Source organism: Brachyistius frenatus, unplaced genomic scaffold, assembly GCF_029030835.1.
Source record: "Brachyistius frenatus isolate BFR_SWC_R1_liver_20210118 unplaced genomic scaffold, ASM2903083v1 Contig_2, whole genome shotgun sequence".
Lineage (NCBI taxonomy): Eukaryota > Metazoa > Chordata > Actinopteri > Embiotocidae > Brachyistius > Brachyistius frenatus.
The window spans coordinates 9,511,777-9,530,700 of NW_027210601.1; the positions used below are offsets into that span (position 1 = coordinate 9,511,777).

At 41.3% G+C, this 18,924-nt stretch overlaps 3 protein-coding genes across 5 annotated transcripts; all 3 read right to left on the minus strand.

Annotated features, from left to right (window-relative positions):
• Positions 1–421: 421 nt before the first annotated feature.
• Positions 422–9,728, minus strand: LOC138621036 (acetylcholinesterase collagenic tail peptide-like). Of its 2 annotated transcripts, XM_069698783.1 has the most exons (18): positions 9,333–9,728; positions 8,672–8,790; positions 8,411–8,520; positions 8,201–8,320; positions 7,907–7,951; positions 7,755–7,781; positions 6,709–6,780; positions 6,486–6,548; positions 6,370–6,396; positions 6,237–6,281; positions 5,897–5,932; positions 5,736–5,816; positions 5,235–5,331; positions 4,987–5,126; positions 4,396–4,515; positions 3,944–4,073; positions 3,274–3,376; positions 422–1,739 (listed from the first exon to the last, which is right to left on the minus strand). In XM_069698783.1, exons 2-18 carry the CDS (start codon positions 8,772–8,774, stop codon positions 1,670–1,672), a joined length of 1,389 nt encoding a protein of 462 aa, XP_069554884.1. In that variant the 5' UTR covers positions 8,775–8,790; positions 9,333–9,728; the 3' UTR covers positions 422–1,669. The 2 variants fall into 2 exon arrangements, with proteins under 2 accessions (XP_069554884.1, XP_069554875.1); XM_069698774.1 differs by having other exon boundaries at positions 8,201–8,520.
• A 581-nt stretch (positions 9,729–10,309) lies between these two features.
• LOC138621899 (cytochrome c iso-1/iso-2-like) lies at positions 10,310–12,391 on the minus strand. 2 transcript variants are annotated; one of them, XM_069700253.1, is made up of 3 exons: positions 12,233–12,391; positions 11,748–11,923; positions 10,310–11,199 (listed from the first exon to the last, which is right to left on the minus strand). In XM_069700253.1, the coding sequence occupies exons 2-3, from the start codon at positions 11,914–11,916 to the stop codon at positions 11,054–11,056; spliced, it is 315 nt and encodes a 104-aa protein (XP_069556354.1). In that variant the 5' UTR covers positions 11,917–11,923; positions 12,233–12,391; the 3' UTR covers positions 10,310–11,053. The 2 variants fall into 2 exon arrangements, with proteins under 2 accessions (XP_069556354.1, XP_069556363.1); XM_069700262.1 differs by having other exon boundaries at positions 11,748–11,926.
• A 2,465-nt stretch (positions 12,392–14,856) lies between these two features.
• On the minus strand, positions 14,857–16,145 carry npvf (neuropeptide VF precursor). Its single transcript, XM_069700276.1, has 3 exons — positions 15,969–16,145; positions 15,177–15,550; positions 14,857–15,009 (listed from the first exon to the last, which is right to left on the minus strand). The coding sequence occupies exons 1-3, from the start codon at positions 16,128–16,130 to the stop codon at positions 14,937–14,939; spliced, it is 609 nt and encodes a 202-aa protein (XP_069556377.1). The 5' UTR covers positions 16,131–16,145; the 3' UTR covers positions 14,857–14,936.
• Between the last annotated feature and the right edge of the window lie 2,779 nt (positions 16,146–18,924).

An 18,924-nucleotide genomic window follows, 5' to 3' on the forward strand; every position in this document is an offset into this window, starting at 1 on the left:
GCGGCTGACTTCGTCTGTCTTGATGGTCGGCAAAAGCTGTCGGTGGCTGCAGGGGAGAAGTATAAAAAAGCTGCCGTCAACTCGGACACCTTGGCTGCATCTGTGCATTTGAAATTAAAACCTCGCAGAAGCGAGGCGGCCGCAGGTGTTCTCCTCCAGCTGCAACGGCGGAGAACCTCCTCTGTGACGAGGTGGTATGTCTAAACTGACAACAAGGGCTGATCTCGAGGTGTTTGCCTTTCATTTTCACTTAAGCTTATTTCAATTATTAATATATAGCTCCAAATAGGTAGGTAGGTAGGTAGGTATATACTTTATTAATCCCCGAGGGGAAATTTTTTAAACAAATACCAACATAAGTCACATCAGGACTCTGAACACAGTGAGGTCCTTACAAAAGCTGACAGTTTATTCACCCAGATTTGTTGCTCTCTAAAATGTACAGACCACACACAGTTTACATCAGTGTTGGACACATTAAATCAAATCTAAGTAAGTTTAATGGAAACAACCTCGTTTACAGTGTGTCTGTGTCCAGATGTAAAATCTGAGCAACAGAAGGAGCAGATCAATAAATTAGGAAAGATAATTACAGGAGATAACTGCTCTGAAGGTCTTAGAATTAAAAAGAAACGTCACATCATACATGTCGGTGAAACTTGAAACCTATCAGGACAGAGTGTCATCACAGAGGAGGTTCTGACCCAGTGCAGCTGGAGAAGAGCAGCTGCAGCGCCTGACTCAGAAATCTGCAGCCGCGTCGCTCCTGCGAGGTTTTAATATCATGTGACATCTTGAGGTTTTGTAGCCTCGGCTAAAGTCGGACAAAACTTCTAACCATCATGCAACGTTGCAAGTCCTTAAATCCATAAAGTCGAATGCACCCATTCAGTGAGGACTTTGAAGAGTAGACCTAATCTTTATTGTTTTATAAAATTTACAGCCATGCTGGTAGATTCTCAATTAATCACATTTTAATGGATTCATTTTTGATGTAATTTCATGCTGCTGCAATAATCACAGGTATATATTTTTTTGTTATTGTAACAATATGACATTCATTTTCCTTCTGTCAGATTTTTTGTACATTCATTTCTAGAGGGCCTCACTTTGGCACGTACATTTACAGCACTGGTTAAAGCAGGCTGTTGTCCACTGCAACACATTTGCATGCAATAACACTGCGTTGCACTTCATAAATATATGTTGTGTAATACATTGCACAGGAATAAACACATTTACACACCCCTGATTTGCATACTACAGAACATATAGAATCTATAATATTACTGCCTTTCTGAAAAAGGCTTTTTTCTCTTTCTTAATAAAAAGGACTTTAGAACACAGCTTATTTCTGCAGTAACAGTCAGCAAGTCATACACATTGTAAGTATTTCATATGATACAATCATTAAATCATTAAACATGTTTCCCACCATCTTCAGTGTCCATAACAGTGCTGCAGTCGATGGTGTGACAGTAGCAAGGAGCTGGGCAGTCAATTTAAAGTTGACTCCCATGACTTTTCATGGCTCAGAGCGGGCACAAGAGCTTCCCTTTAGTACTCTCGCAGTTATTTTTTAAGGGGTGAGACTTCAGTAGAAATCTGAAGTATAATCCCCTTGATCAGAAAGAGGAATCGCAAAGATCCACCGTGGCCATTTTTGGATTCAGGTGAAGTACTTGCAGCCCGTAGAATCGATGAGGCAAGAGTCGGTGCATCTGAGCTGCCCAAAGGATCTGCAGAAGACATGGAAAGTGGTTTGTGACAAGTGCAATTAAATGCATTACAGTATATATAGTTATATTTACACCCAGTGTCAGGGTCTGGTTTCTCCCTTTCTGTTTGCCTTGAAGTCCCCAGCGTCTGCTCCTGCCTCTCTGCTTAACACCCTGTACCACTCCCTCCACTCACCAGAGGTTCCCCACTCTGCCCACTAGAGGTCCACAGTGTTTCTTATGTCTCTTTCTGTGTTCAATCTCCTGCATGCCACGCCCACCTCACCTGATCAATGTAGTATATATATACTCCCTGTCAGCATTACCAGTTGTTGCATTGTCAGTCAACAGTCTTCATAGCAAGTCCTCATGACCATAGTCTTGTTGGGTGGAACTAGTTTAGACTTTTCTGCCAAACTGTTTTCTGTTGTGGGTTTACTGTTTGCTTTTTAAGTAAAGCTTTGTATTTACCTAAACCTCTTGCATCAATGTTGTGCATCTGGGTTTCAATTCCTGTTAGACAGCACCCAAGTTATGCAGCAAACTTACGGTTTCATTTCTCTTTATCTAAGGATTACTTTTAGGAAATGCACTTATTGATGTTCTTACCGACAATTAGATGAGAAGATCAATACCGCTCTGATAAATATGAAGCTGCAGCCAGCAGGGTTAAAAAAAAGAAAGAAAATCTGCCTACCTGCACCTCTATAGTTCACTGTTAACATGTTGTATTCTGTTTTAAGTAAGATACAGAAGTCCTGCCCCAGATCCAACCCATAACATTTCCATAAAATCCTTGCATGTCTTAGTAGATAGCTTTTGTTACCTTTGGAGAGGAAAAAGGCTTGCTCCCAGTAACAAGAAGCATTTTTTCCCCCAAATATTGAACTGTCATCTGAAAAAATATTTCATCGGTCTGGACAATAAACAGTTTTTAGCACAATTAGATGAGATGCTTGCTACCACTCATCTTAAATTTAGGGAAGCAATTAACAAGCTTAGCATAAAGACTTGAAACAGAAGGGAAAAAGTAGCATGAATGTCTGAAGGTACTACCCCAAATGCTCACTAATTAAAATGGTATATATCTTGTACAAAAAAAACCAAATACACACAACTTTTGGTTTTACAGGGAGTTATGAGATATAATGATTGGTTGGCTGTGCCAGTAAACTCCTTGAGGCTCTGCTGTTTATCTAGCAACCAAAAAAAACTGATTTGTTACCTTTAACAAGTCATTATGGTAAACTCAGACAATCAGCTGCATATGAGTGTGGGGTTGATCTCTCATCTTACTCTAAGCATAAAAGTGAATGTGTGTATTTCCCAGAATGTCAAACCCCTTCTCTCAGCATAAATGTAAAGAATGCTGAGTGGTGTGTTTTTTGCAAGATAATGCACCATCATCTCTGGATGGGTTCAGAGACATTACAGTAAAAGTACAGTAGTTCATTAAAATGACCTTTAAAATCCCCAGATGGGTGCTGCTGGTTTAAAAGGAGCCACATTGTGCTATCTGGACATCCTAAAGTCTTTTATTATCATTAGAACATACCCAGGAAGATAGGATTTGCAGGTCTGATAGCCAAAGTCCTTTCCATCGCACTCCTCCATGCCTTCATGCCTGTAGCCATCTCCACAGTAGGCCCACTTGCAGTCTGGAGTGACAAAGTGAGGACGATGAGTATGGTTGCAGAGGGAGGGAGGGGAGACGAGAAACGTTACTTATTTCTTTGGCACTGCAGTCTGTTTCAGAGCTGCCATCACAGCATTTTCCTGCTAATTTAATTGAACAGAAGTAGAGGGTAGTGAGAGAATGGCAGGGCGAGAGCGAGGGTGAGATTAATGCAAGATCAAGGAAAGGTTTCACAGTGCTTAGTGCTTTTATCCTGTGCCATGTGGGCTGAGACTCTGTGGTGTACTCTAGTTATGCTCTGCAGGGAATCTCATTAGCAGTTTGGTGTGATAGCATGGTGGTGTGCAGCAAAAAGAAAATGATCCACTGCACTTTGTAGTTAGAGACTATTCTGTTTATTTAGACTAACAAATAAATAAGCAGGATACTGCATTACAGAAAGGGATGTCTAGTTAATCTGGAGGTGTTTTAAATGCAATTTATATATGCTTGTATTATCAGAGTAGCTGACTGAAGAGCTGGATTTTTTTTTTTTTTTTAGCTCTACATCACTGGCCATGTAAGTGAGCATGAGAGGCATGCAACTCACTGAGACAAGCATCGGTGACGATCTGGTTCCCATCGTCACACTCTTCTCCGTGCTGGGCCTGCACCTTCCCGTCCCCACACACGCCAACTCGGTCCGAGACTGTCTCTGTGGACTGGAACGTCTGGAAGGGCTAAAAGAAGTGTAAGAACAAGCGCTGACTTAGCATTTCAAGTACTAAGCGTTATAATCCAGTCATTTTGGATCTGGTGGTTTGCAGTAAAGAGGTCAAAGCATTTAAGCTAAAGCTAGGCATTATTAGGTAGAAAAGTAACCTAGTACATACAGTATGGTAGGTATCTAAAAACAGTTTTCAACTAAATGTCACCCTGACAGACCAAAAAGAAACTTAAGTCAAGCTTTTTTGAGCGCTTTCAACTGCATATCATCTGTCTTCCTCAGTTTGTTCAATGTTACAGCGCAGTGTTGCAAATGCACACATTGAATGTTCCTACCTGTAAGGGCTGCCATCCATCTTTATCTTTAAAGTACAGCATTCTCTGATCCTTCCTGAATGCTATTGCATTGTCTAAATGTAGACGGCCCATCTCCTCCTCACTGTTGACCACAAATATCTACACACACACACACACACACACACACACACACACACACACACACACACACACACACACACACACACACACACACACACACATAAAAAGAGCAGTGAAAGCAGATGAGTATTAATTCAGTTAAATCCGAAAACTCACGTTGGAAATGTTTATTGCAACATTTCAAACGTTGAAAAGGAGCCTGCAGGTGAATGCTGGGGTGTTGGTGGGGCTTTGTGAACTGGCAGCAGCACTGATGCAGGGCAGCAGTGTCATTGACAGACAGAAAGGGTGAGATAGGACATTTTCCAGCTTTAATAAACCGCCAGATTTGGAGGCTGTGTATGTCAGATGATTATGGAGTATGAGGCATGTCACATGATGCAGAGCGGAGAAGCTCGAGCCTGAACTTGCTCGCAGGCGTCGCTCCATTAATGACACAAATGTAGTGTGGATATTGAAATATTGTATTGTGAAGGACCAGGGTCTTACTGCAGTGACTCTATCGGGGGCACGCCGTTGTGTGTAACTTCCAAAAGGGGCCTGATTTGCTCCAGGAGTGGCGTCGCAGTCACAACGACCTGATGGACCTGGAAGACCTTTCTCCCCTTTTTCCCCAACTAGATAGAGACCTGCAAAAAAAGTGTGTGACATTTAGTTGGATAACCACACATGCCCAATACATGAACTCGAGGCTGATTGGTTATGACTGTGTGTGCTATGTCTGAGAGTTATTGTACCTGAGGCAGGAGGACCCGGTGGCCCAGGGTGGCCGGTAGGTCCAGGGGGTCCGGAGGGACCCATTATTCCAGGAGCTCCAGTATGGCCCTTCATTCCCTGTGCAAACCAGGCAACATTGAGAATACACTTAAGGTTGCCTACATGTCACTGCCATCTGTGCATATTGTGTGTGTATATTTAAATGTGTAGCTATAGACCACAACTCTCCTCTGGGAATCTAAACTTAGAGCTGGAGGTAACGTTGAGTGTCTCGAGTGTCAGTTAAGTGATAGCTGTCAGGATGTGTTTGAAAAGTGTGAATCATCTGATGCATGTTACACTCAGATCTGGTCCTAATTTGTGTCAAGTACACACACACACACACACACACACACACACACACACACACACACACACACACACACACACACACACACACACACACACACTAAGATATGTAAGATGAAACTAAACAACTTGTGTACTTGTGCATTATTCTTGCTTGTCTTTTTTTCCTCTACCTGTTTGCCTCTCTTCCCTGGGCGCCCGGTTGGTCCTCGTTTCCCTGAGACTCCTTGTCCTCCCTTTGGTCCCTGCTCTCCCTGAGAGAGGAGCAAAGAGAAGGAATAATCAGATTAAATCAAACCTCGCCAAAGTGTCGTCATTCTTAAACTATTCTTACCTTCTGCCCGAGCATCCCAGGCATACCGATGGAACCCTAAACAGAGACAAAATAGGAGCTTGACATGAGAGAAGTGTAATATTAATTTAATATGGCTCTAAAACAAAGATATTTTTAAAGCGACTCAAATGTAAAGACCTGAGAGCTCTTATGAACCACTTTGGATTTTAACCAATATTTGTAGAAGCTGTTGTCAGGGATTTTACACCCTCATTAAATTATCAGGTCCATTAGAACATAGCATGAGTTAAGGTGCTCATTGTCAGTGCCAAGAATAAATGGGCTGAATGTAGTTACACACTATAACCCGGTCCCAAATAATTTCAGAAACATTTCAAACCTTGTCTCCTTTTGGTCCTGCTGAGCCAGGATCCCCATGAGCCCCCTTTTAGAAATGAAGACAGATAAAAATGTAGGATATCACAGTTTTGTACTAACAACAGGTACTATGGAACATGTCAGTCTGAGCTTACCTTCTCTCCTTTGTATCCAGGTAAACCCTGAAAAAATAGACAAGGAAAGTAAGAGCAGATCAGAGTCTATTGTGTAGTCTGCATTATTGTGCACATGATGTAAAGATGGGACTAACCTTTGTTCCCGGTGGTCCCCTCAGTCCAGGTAAACCCATGAGTCCTGGGTCACCCTTCTCACCCTAATAAAAAAATAAAACTATGACTTTCTACCACTGTATTAATGACATGCCATACAAATATGTGTAAGACCGAGATGTATTTAATGTATCACGTGCCATATCAGGAGCCAACAGTACCCAAAAATGTGTCTGTACCTGGAGGAAGAGCCACGACACTTACCTCGGGTCCCTCTGGACCAGGCCATCCTGGGAGTCCTTGTTTCCCTGGAAGGCCTGGCGCTCCGGTACGACCCTACAGAGACACAAACATCAGTGCTGGAACTCATCGATGCATTTTGTGCTCCATCTTCGTTAAACTTGGTGCAAAAGTGCTGTGAATCTGAAACAGCTTGCTTCTTGCTTTAAATTGCATGAAGGATTTTGCAACAGACTAAAATTAGTTTTCAGTGTTCAGAGTGTGATATTCTTCCCCAATAAGTTTCTACCTTGTTCTCTTAAATATAACGTATTACTTGCATGTTTTGCCAGTATCTTGTCAAACTGACCTCTTAAGTTTTCTTACTCTACTATCGGAGTAAGAACTATGAGCCAAACTTCAACAGTGCCACTTAGAGTTGCTAATTAGTGCACAGGAATGCAGCCTTAATTGATCTCACCCTGTAGCCAGTTCCCTCCAAGAAGAGCCAAATATGTTATGCAACAGCCTCACATCACTGTGACACCTGGACAAGTATTGCAGAGCTGCTGCCATCCTAGCAGCTTGCTCTCATTTAACTGCCTGTCATTAAAACCGCAGCCTGTAGAGACACCGCGGACATGCTCTGTGTGTGTGTTCAGTGATTTATCATGGAGAGCAAAAGCACTTAGGGAGATTAAAGTGCAGAAGTGGAGTGCTGAAGAGGCTGGATCAGCAGGACTAGAGTCCAGCACAAGAGCTAATGGAGCCAGGCCAAGGGAAGGAGAGCAGAGAGGAAGAAGAGGGGGAATCATAGAGAGGTGAAGAGTGCGAGGATGACGGGAGACATCCAGAGATGGGATCAAGCTTTGCTACATGGTCACACCGGCTACTGAGACTAATGTAGCATTACCCATTTAGCAGCTGCAGAGGATATTCTGAGCACATCAATAGACAAATCACATCACAGAGAATGAGGGGACATGAGAGGCAGAGAGGGGGAGAAATCCTGATCCTATTATTCCAAGGACACAGAGAGACGGACCAGAGAGAGATGAGCAAAGACATGCAGGAGAGGAAAAGCAGCTCACCTTTGACCCTGGACGTCCAATTTCTCCCTGGAGGAGGACAAATGAAGGCAGAGGAGAGGCAGCGCTCATTAGAGCAGAGAGGACACAAGGACACCCAGAAATGCTTCTATAGAAAACGCCATTAGAGACGTAACTCACAAAAAAACACACACCTTCTCCCCATTTGGTCCTCTTATGCCAGGTAATCCACCAGGACCCTGAAAAATGACACCAAATTTATATACAGCTCACATATCCCATATTAAGAATGGTAGAGAGATCGATACTAAAAAGGTCATTTGCTTTTATTTCTACGCTTGCTTAACAATATTTCCATCTACTGTCTTAAAATGGCTACAGCAGCCTGATTACACAGTATGATGGATGTCCTATGATTTAATCAGACTAAAAAGCAAATGTAAGGTTAACAAAATTGTGTAATATCTTATTTTGAAACAAGGCCTTACCTCTGGACCATGTGGTCCCGGAGGTCCTGGAAGTCCAGGTGAACAGCCCGGGGTCAAAGGCTTTTCTTTTTCCTGCACCTGTCCTCCAAAAACACTTGGTTCTAAAATGCTGAGACCATCCTGCAACACAAAATCCAATACGTTTTCAATCAGTGGCCTATCGCGGGCAGTAAAATGTGTGTAGAGGAAGTTGTGTTTGTAGAGACCTACAGGGCTGCCCCGCTTCCAAAGCTGAGGCGGAGGAGGGAAGAGCGGTGGCGGAGGAGGTGACATGAGACAACACGGGTCAAACCTCATCGGCACGTCCAGAAACCTGAGGGCTGAGGGGAAGACGGAGAGCAGCAGGCATCACTGACTGCCTGCCACAATGAATAACAGAGCGGTGACATGTGGCATGTTCTCCACATGTTATGTAACCATCAGTACAGCACTGGCAGTCAACACAGGCTCACACACCACCGTGTATCTTACCTGAGTGGGCTGAGAGGATGCTGTCCATGTAAGAGTGACGGGACAAGACCCACGCAGGACACAGAAGAAGGTGAAAGGACACAGCAATTTTCACCAGGTCCATGCTGCTGGTTTTCTTTCTAAAACACACACAGACTATTTCTGTTTCCTGAGCTTAATGCAGTCACTAGCATCTGTCACTTTTCCTTACTCCCTCTTGAGGGTGTCACTATTTCATCACTTCAGTCGACCAAAGTCTCCTCACCTCCCCCCTCTCTCTTCTTATAGCGTAATAAACTTGTTGCAGCTCCACACTGCAGCAGATGCAGCCACCGCTGTAATTCCAGCCGTGCACCAACCCCCTCTGAGCCAGAATTAGACCAAGGGGTGGCCACTTGCTGACTGAAGTCATGTCAACAATAGTAAGGTTGTCACAGGTTCATTCACACAAACATTTTTAGTGTGCTCATATTTCATGTGGTGAATGCAAATCAGTGACAAAGGTTACAAGGATTCTGATTTGCAGAAAAGATGCTGAATCGTGTTCACTTATCTTCATTGGCTCTACACCTTTTTCCTGTATCTATTGAAAAGTACAACCTGTCCTAGTGATCCAACAGCTTAACATTGAAGCAATTTCCTTCACAAGCATTGGCTTTTGATGCACAGGATCCAACCTTACCTTCCACTTGAGATTTTGCTGCACTTGTAGACACGTTGTCTAGCGCTCCTCTCACCTAAATGAAATGCGCGGTGTGCAGCTCCAGAGACCGTGGTTCCTCTGACATTACCGTAGCTAATAAATCTGATCCACTTATCGACTTGCGTCTTTCCCTCTGCCGGTCAATAACAACACAATTGTAGAGGGAGGACCTTTTTTTTTTTTTTTTTTTTTTTTTAAATTATTTTTACCGGCGCTATAATGCCCAGCAGAGGCCACTTGAGTGGAGTCAACACAGCGGTGGCAGTTCAGTCCCAGCGGGTCTGCATCAGAGGTGCATTCACTCCTATACCAACTGAATCGACTTCAGGACAGCTGGCTGGATAACTGGGAAGGGTCTGACACTTAAAGCCTGCGTGAGCACTGGTCTGGCACGTTTCTTGCCCACACTGGTGCTGATGGTCTCTTCCGCAGAGGAATGGCGCCCTCTGCTGGATGTTTTAATCCATGTCAGAAATAACATCAATACATATCATCACACATCTTTGTTTACCATCCTGAAAGTTTCATAAATATCTTATATTTTTAACCTGTGTATGTGGTAATAAAAGGTGAAATTAATCTATGAGGTAGTATTAAGATGTTTAGGTGGATTGAGACAACACTAGCCTTAATTTCTGATGCAAAGCCTAACATCATGTGAAGTACTGTGTGTCCTTCAAACAATAACTGTATTGATGTATTCTTTTTTTTAAATATATTTATATAAAACTGCATTTATGTCTCTTAGAATCGTGTTCTTGATGTTGGTCTTCATTCATGATCTTACAAAAGTGATTTTATGAAGGTACAGACATTTCAGACAATAAATGGCTTGTTTAACTGCCTAAATAAATCAAGAAAAAAACTTAATACATCATTAACTGATCATAATATTTTAAAGTGGAAAGGAAACAATTCAATTACACTGTGGAAACATGGACTCAGAAATATTTGAAAAAAGAAGTATTTTATTTATTTATCTGGAAAAATATGACAAGAAGTTATAAAATAGTAACTAATAGCAAAAGATTTTAATATAAATGTAAATAGGCTACTTAGCATCTTCTCTTATTCTGCAGGGCAATCATGCTGAACTAAACTTCTGAATTGTAAATGTGACTTTAACCAAAAAAAAGTGTTTACCATTCTTTTGACCCCACGGTTCTTTTATCAATTAGCAATGAATTTAGAAAATATATACAGAACATACTCTCATTTTAAAGTGCAGCCCTGTAACATTAAAAAGACTGTAACACCCAATGGCTTAAAAAGATGATTAAAAAATAGCTTTAAAAAAATGTCTAGACATTTTCAGACATGTAAACAGAAGACTTAACAAGCAGTAAATACAATATAATAGAAAAAGTACAACACAAACAGTGATCAACAGTGTGGTAAGAGTTAAAGTGTGTAGTTTCAAGTTTTAGGAAAACAATAAAACCCCACAGAAACGCTGCCTCTTTAAGAAGCCTTGACTGAGAAGTGCCTGGAAAAGCTGCAGGAAGGCTGACTCATATCATGATTAAAAACAGCCTTCTGTACACAAAACAGAGCGGCAGTAAAAGTTGTATTATAACCAAAGGTTGTGATACAATTGGAAAAACTATTCAAAATTACAACACACATTGTTGTTTTCCATAAATATACAGTGTAATGTTTCCATCCACAGCTGAATGTCTGTGTTCTGCATCACCAGTACGTTAGGAGGTGGCGTCCTTTAAATAGGCAATAATATCTTTTCTTTCCTTTTTCTTCCTGATCCCACTGAAGATCATCTTGGTACCTGGAATGTATTTCTTTGGATTTTCGAGATAGACATTCAGAGTTTCTTCATCCCATATGATACCTATACAAAAGCAAACACAAACACATGAAATGTAAGCAGTATGTTTTCATGAAAATGATCTTACTTGTATGACTAATCTGCATTAAGACACTTCTCATTACTGTGTTAAGGTTTTATTGCCTCATGTCAGCGCAGAGCTCAGAGTCAGATTGTCAATGCTGTCCTACCTGTTCAGACCTGCTGCCCTGACTGTCAGGTCTAGAAAACTAAAGAGCCAAGCTACTTCTCAGCACTACAGCAGGAATACTGACACAGATGGGCGGGAGGAAAAAGCTTATACAAAAGCAAATTTTCCATTGACATCAATACAATAAATAAAACCCACACCTTAGTTCGGTAAATGAGTTTTAACACATCATAAACTTTACTGGAACTTAAGATTTGACAGTGTGTGTACGTTAAAAATGTTAGTCTCTGGCTTCTCCACTCTCTATTAGAAAAAAACCTGTTACAATTAAGTTAATCATACAGAAAACATTTTATACTTATAATTTTTCATCAATAAATGATTTATCTTCGCAGGTGTTGTACACATCAGTGATCCATACCTTTATTGATGTTGGCATGTGTATAGGAGAAGCCAGATGCCTGCCCTGTCTTCCTTCCAAACAGCCCCCACAGGTTGGGTCCTACCTTGTGGCGCCCCCCCTCCTCCACTGTGTGACACTGGGAACATTTCTGGACAAAGACCTTCTTCCCTTTCTGAATGTCCCCCATCACCGACCTACTGGGAGGAGATGACAGCAAACAGTCAGCAATATGGGAAGTGAGTGGGGAAATGTTCCGACAGCCCAGGACGCACGGACTGGGTAAAAACTGTGGTTAAGTTATGAGACAAGGGTTATGTTAGTTCAGGCAACCACACCAACAATGCTGCTTGAACTACACACGTTCGAATAAAACGCACCGAAATAGGTCTGTTTGTTATATATAGCAGGAACAGTAATTCACTGTTTGTTGTGTTGGTGGAAAAAGATCGCTGTCTGTAAAGTAGTTATCCAAAACAACAATCACACCAAAGGCATTTTCTTACCGTCAGACGGGATTGCGTAGTTTACCTCCAGGCAGAAGTTGTTTCCCCTTTTAAAAATCACACTTGTTCGATTTTTTTTTTTTTGTAAAACAAATTTTCGTTGTTGTTTGATAAGTTGTCGTCTGGCAGTTTCTAGTTGTTCCGGATTTGAACTTCAGAGCAAAATATCTCGCATTTCGAAAGGGAGCGGCTGATTCGCGTTGACTACAGTGTGACGCAGGATGTGAGTCACACCCATCTCCAAAGGCAGGTAAAGTTTGTGTGAAATGAATGTGAGAAGGAGCTGTTAACAAATTATACACATCTGAAACGTGACCAAGTTTCACTGCATTTTATATGACGTCAGAAACCAAAACTTCTGAAGAGTTTAATCTTTAACTGTGTTTCAGGCTTTTTTTTTTTTTTTTAAACGCTTATATAGGTATCCACCGTGTCAAACGTCCTGTTTAAAGAAATATATTGGAGTAGAAAGGAGGAGGAGGGCGGGCTATCACGGGAAATCAGAAAATTCAATACAGTATCAGTGTTGAAAATTGGCTTAGAAAACAACCATGTATGAAGAGCAATTTTTCTATTTTCTATTTCTGCCATGATGGAGCTGCATAACATGGGAAAGACAAATAACTAACTACGTTATATCATAATGGGACTCTTTGAAGCAATTAAAGCAGTGGAAGTCGCTTTTACCCCCGAGCGATCGAGACATCAGCAGCCGTCACTATGTCAGCTCTGTTGCGCTTATCTAATTCATCTTTGCATATTTTTGAATAGGTGAATTAACCACCGTTAATTTACCAGAAAACAATCAAATTCAACGGCAAGATCAAAATTGCAGTTTTCAATATAACCATTAGAGGGGGCGGGGGGAGGGGGGGGGCAAGGCCCGTGCAGAAAGGCTCCATCCAGCCGAGGTCAAAGCAGGTCAAAGGTCACAAAAGAGGAGGAGAAAATGAGATGGGAAAACAACAGTCCAGATTGAACTAGCTACAGTGAGAACATAAAGATGATGTTAAAGATATAGAAGACGGAGATACTGTGTTTTGGTATTTCGCTGTTCACAGGAAGGTTTACGGAGGACCAGAAATGTTTATGTTTTCCATGTTATTCCCCCCCGCGAGTGTTTGTTCTGTTCTCTGCTCGCTTAAACTGAACGTAGCTCCTGTTCACCTTCATGACCAGGAATGTAAAACAAAACAAACACATGCAATAACAAGCCAACGCTGTAAAAATTGTGCCGTGTAAGAGGTTTAACCGTGAAGTTTTATTGCATTAAATGCCGCCGTTTTTGATCGGTATACACTCGGCCGCCCCTGATGAAACACAAGCACAAGTACTAAATGGCGAAACAACATTTCCAAATGTTTCTCAACAAAACAATTCTGTGTGTGAAAACGTTGACAGCTCTGGTTAGCTGTCATGTCTACTTTTAGTCAATAAAATAGCGACAAAACACTACGTCAGTAATATCTATGCTGGTAGCAAATGCCTTTTGCTTGATAGCATCCGTTACTTCATATGTTTCTGTTAAATTATAAATATTCTGCGATACATGTCAAGTACCGTCTACAACGGTGGAGTTTAGGCCGTGTCGCCGCCAGAACACGATGCAGCTGAATATGGTGGAGCCTTAACAGGACATGCCAGACCTCTAGATACGCCCCAGCTCTACAGCCCTCTGGCTTGTGGGTGTCACTGCTTACAGGAAATGCCGGTACTTTATCTTTCTCGGACCCAGGGATTATATGACGTCTCAGATTTGAAGAGATCCATGCTCACGACACCTCGTACGCTTTACTGTTTTGTGAGACAATACTTGTTCAACATATTGAGGGACACATCGAGGAACTGTGGCTCATGTGAACGGTAGACAGATAAAGGTGCCAGTTTCCAGGACACTTGCAAGTTTATTTACTGCCGCTGGAGGAGATGGAGTAAAAGATTTTGTAACTCCATACTGACGAGAAGTGTCAGCGGAGATTTAGCCTGTGTGTTTGTCTCCCTCTAGTGGTCACACACTGTAATGAATGAATAGTCACAACCAAGTCTAGCTGTTTTTAGTTTCAGATTTGAATGGTCTCTGCAGTGCTCAAAACGAACCCATTATCCTAATCAAGATGTCTAAAATTATATAATCTAATATGTAGTTTTATAGAATTAAATGTAAAATAACTTGACAAAAAGAAAAAGTGATTAAATTGATGAAAAATAATTTTAATCATATGTTTGGAAGAATCAAACTAGTTTGCCAGTGCTTTAGTTAAATATTTTTTTTCCCATTGAATCCATTAAAATAAGATGGTTTTATTGGTAATGACACCATGATAAGGGAATAATAATCTTCAAGTGAGTCATGATTCACATCACAGCTTCCTGATGCTTGTTTAGAGATAGCGTATATGATTGCAGTGGTGGTGGTTCATTGTTTATTGTAAGAGATTGTAGGCACTGTGTTTGCTTTGGATCTGTGTGAGGCCGAGGTAAATGTGGATGTAGTGGAAAAAAGGTGATGAAATAATTTCGTGTATCTGAAAATGAAACACAAACTCCTCATTTGAAACTTTTATTATCATTGTTTAGGATAATATAATATAACTTTGTTTAAATGAACGAAATAATTTTTTTTTCAATATATAACTTTAAACATTTGTCTTTACAGTAAAAACAATGAATGTTTACATTCTATAGTCAGCCTGTATGAACCGCTTTATCCTTTTGAGGTTTTTTTCTCCATCTCCACTTCTTCCTCTGAACTGGTCGTAAAGTCAAACACTTCAGCCCTGTAGAAAGAAAATACACCATTTGCATTAAAAGGACTGCAGCCCAGCGGTAGACTGATAGATAATTGCATGATGGGACAGACAGTCCCACCAAGAGCTTAAGAAGGAAAAGGTAAATATAAGACTGGAGTTACATAGTTTCGTCACTAAGGACATGAGTTGCCTACCATTGCAAACCGGTGTTCAATAACTGTTTAGTGGCCAGAGTCAGAAGAAGGCGGTAACCAGGACTATTTCTCCCAAATCTTTGAGGCAGCACTGGCTTCGGTGCTTCTCGGACCTGTGGGCAGTCTGCACACATACGAATCCCCTTCCTTGACCTTCCAAACCTCTGGGGCATGTTGGGGGGCGAGTTTGGCTCCTCGTCATCCCCCTCACTCTCCCTCCCGAAGCGCAGAGGCATGTTGGCGTTCAGGTGGAGAGGTCTGGCAGTGGGCGGATAGAGCTTCATGATCGTTGGGAGGCTGACTTTACTGGCGGTAGGGATCACGTGTATGCTGTAGCTCCCGAGGTCTAAACTCCTGCTGATTTCACTCTTCATCTGGAAAGAAATCAGCAGATCAGATCATTGTTTTTTTTATAGATTTTTTTTTTCTTAGTTAATTACTTTGAAAACTGATTAGCTTTTCATTTGTTTTGCAAATATTTTCAGGCTCACCTTTGGCTCTAGGAAATTATATTACAAATATAAAACTTCAGAAATGAATAAAAAAAAAAAACGACTATCATAATTTTAAAGAGTCTTTGAATTGCTTTTATTATCTCGCCAAAATGCAAAAAGACAAGTAAAAGGATCAAATGTTTACTTCTAAACAGCAGTAATTAGAGGTTTATACTTGAACAATGTCTGAAATGATGAATCAACTCCCAAAATGTTAGTTTTCTGCTGATCAACAATTGTTGAATAAAAAAAGAGCTTAGCTGCCCAATAAGATTAATATTCATCAAATATTTCTTACCTGTTGGTGCGGCTGTTTCCTCACGGTGTGTCTGCCGTCATTGCTGCTCAGCAAAGTTTTATCCCTGCGGGTGGACTTCCCATAGGCCTGGAAGTCAGATGCTGCTGCCCCTCCAAGATCCACCATTATCAGGAGTGCTGAGATTATCATTGTTATCAACATGTTAACAGCAATATTTGACAGCTTCTCTCAGGACAGCATCAGGAGACATGCCTTGTTTCCCCACTGACCACACTGTCCCCTGTTATTAAAGACCCCTGAGCACATACGTCACTTGTGGCGCGTGATAAAGACACTCGCACATACACGTGCACGCACATTTTCAACCTCCATTTAAACTGAGCAAATTCCTTGCTCATCCACTAATCATGCAGCTCTGAAGAATATCTTTTAAAAGGCATGTGTGTCCTAATTGGGCTGTTTAATCAACCAGTCACAGTGGGTTTTTTTCAAAGCAGGAACCTGAGTGAAGATCACAGGAAAATTAAACTAAAAACAGTTGGTCAATGGAAATAGTGAAAGGCACTCCAAGCTTGTATTATCCAATTCTGGAGAGGATGTATTTTCTTGTAAGCTGTACTAATTATATCCAGGTCGGCAATGTCAAACAAATCTATTAAGAGCCAAAAGGTATTTCGATGACCTGATAAACAAAACAAGTAGCAGCACTGAACACAACACAAGTTCATATTTTGCAGCCTCTCATTTTCCTTCTGAAGTAAAGACCGCCAGTTGATTCATTAGAATATGTTTTTCGATTTCCTTCAAAACTAAAACCCCAAATTAACAAAATCAAACCATAAATTATATTTTTTAATCTTGAACAACATTAGTGCTGATTAATACTTTGTCACAGTTATAATTATACCATCCCTATTATCCCATTTGTGACAGCAGTTTGATGATTTCTTATTCATCCATTTTTCTGCTTCTTATTCGTTGGGTTGAATTCTGGTGGCAGCCCAGAGATCCCTCTCCCGGGCAATATATTTTTATGTCCACCTGAGGGATCCTGGGGCTTTTCAAAGGCCAGACAAGATATATAATCTATCCAGTGTGCTATGGGTCTCCTACCCGTTGGACGTACCCACAAAAACTGCAGGGGAAGGTGCACACGAGAAATCTTAAATCAGATGCCCGAACCACCTCAATTGGCTCCTGTGGTCGAGAAAAAGCAGCGTCTCTACTCCGAGCTCCCTCCAGATGTTGAAGCTTCTTACACTTTCTCTAAGGCGGAGCCCAATCCACGAGGGAAACTCATTTCAGCCAACACCCATGGAAGGCACCCTTCGGCACTGTGTCCCCTCGCCCGGATGGAGCCTGACCGATGAGGGGGAGCTCTCTGGCGAGTGTCTGGGCCTTGGTCCATCGGGCCCGGTTGGGCACAACCAGAAGAAACAACATGGACGTGCCAACCTGTGGAGATGGGTATCAGGGTGGGGTGTACTACAACACAATGTCTGTCAGCTTTATCGCCTCTATAAACAGCCTTGTATAATAATCTCACCTATACTGAAGAAAACAAATTGACAGATTGACAATAACAGTCTTTTTGTTTCTGTGAAAAACATAAGAACATGTCTGAGACCTAAAAGCAGCATTCATGAACTTTGAGCACAACAAGCTGGAAACACAACATTGATATATAATCTGGATGTGATATTGTAAAAAATTAATGACATCCAGCAAATAGAGTGCAATATTGATACTCAGTTGGAGTCATGTTTAAGTCCAATACTCACTCGCTAGCTCTATTTTGATGTCCAAGATACAGTACACTATTTTAGCTGCTAAATGCTCCTTTATTGTTGCCATTTTTTCTTCTTTTTTAATTTATATTGTGAGAAATGTCATTAATGCAGCTTTACATTAGTTTTCAATATAATATGAAGTTAGGAGGTCTCAATCAGAATATAGGATTAAGACAAATGAAATGCAAATGTTTGTTAGACAATGTAAAGCCTAAGAACAGATCTATGGGATTACAAACTATTTGGGGAATATCTCCATTTAGTATGTAGAGGTTGTATCATGATCTATAATGGACATTTTTTTTTAATTTCTTTTGCTGCCTGCCGAGCATTTTGTTTTGGTTGAGCAACAGAACCTGTACTCTTGTTGGCAGCTTTATGGGACCCCATGTTTCAAAAGGTTTGTTGCACAATTGCCAAATTAAAGACCCTTCAAAAAGTCAAATAATTTCATGTCCCATCTTTTTGTTCTGTGCTTTCTCTCTAATTTGGAAAAATACTCAGACAAAACTACTCACTCATGAACAAAATACTCAGCCGAACTACTGTGTTCTAGCAACCGTTTGCCTGAACAATTCAGCTTCAACAAGTATTTCCAGCAGAGGAGTGGGCGTGACCTCACACACCATTCCTGTTTCTAAAGGTGTCAACAGTGTTTTCAGATGCACTAATGACTCATTGGAGCTGCACATGCATCCCGAGCAGACAGAATGTGAGCAATGCTTGTTGAGAGACACAGGGTGATAATGACAACCTACAGGGAACTTTAATTTGATGCATGCGTCATGACCCCGACATTGTTGCCATTTGCCATGTTGCCATGTCCATCATACCTCGGAGCACAGGGAGCATTTAACAGAGTGGTTTCAAAGTATCTCAGCGGTCAAGCATCTTAAGCACATCTGGTTTTAGTCATTGAGAATGAACCTTAAGATGTTTTTATGGCCATTGTTGCAGTCTATTTTTCTGTATTATCATTTACCTCCCACCTCTCCTCATCCCCTCTTTGTGCTTTCCCTCTCTGACCCTGGCCCCTAGCCCACTGACTAAGGGGTTTGGGATTTACGATCATGCGTCTGACACTTATCCAGAGTCCCATCCGAAGAGGGCTTCACTGTACTTCAAGCTCTCCCTTTGTTCTTTCATCGAGCTCTCCGAGCACTCCCTTGAAGACCTTGTTCTCCGCCACTGTAATTCTCTCTTCT

Coding starts and splice junctions, on each gene's coding strand:
- LOC138621036 (XM_069698774.1), bottom strand. CDS start 8,774: ATGGACCTGGTGAAAATTGCTGTGTCCTTTCACCTTCTTCTGTGTCCT. Junction 7,782..7,906: donor GAGGACCAAATGGGGAGAAG/GTGTGTGTTTTT, acceptor GTCCTCCTCCAG/GGAGAAATTGGACGTCCAGG. Junction 4,074..4,395: donor ATGGATGGCAGCCCTTACAG/GTAGGAACATTC, acceptor CACTTCTTTTAG/CCCTTCCAGACGTTCCAGTC.
- LOC138621899 (XM_069700253.1), bottom strand. CDS start 11,916: ATGGGGGACATTCAGAAAGGGAAGAAGGTCTTTGTCCAGAAATGTTCC. Junction 11,200..11,747: donor ACATGCCAACATCAATAAAG/GTATGGATCACT, acceptor GCTTTTGTATAG/GTATCATATGGGATGAAGAA.
- npvf (XM_069700276.1), bottom strand. CDS start 16,130: ATGTTGATAACAATGATAATCTCAGCACTCCTGATAATGGTGGATCTT. Junction 15,551..15,968: donor GGAAACAGCCGCACCAACAG/GTAAGAAATATT, acceptor ATTTCTTTCCAG/ATGAAGAGTGAAATCAGCAG. Junction 15,010..15,176: donor TTGAACACCGGTTTGCAATG/GTAGGCAACTCA, acceptor TTCTTTCTACAG/GGCTGAAGTGTTTGACTTTA.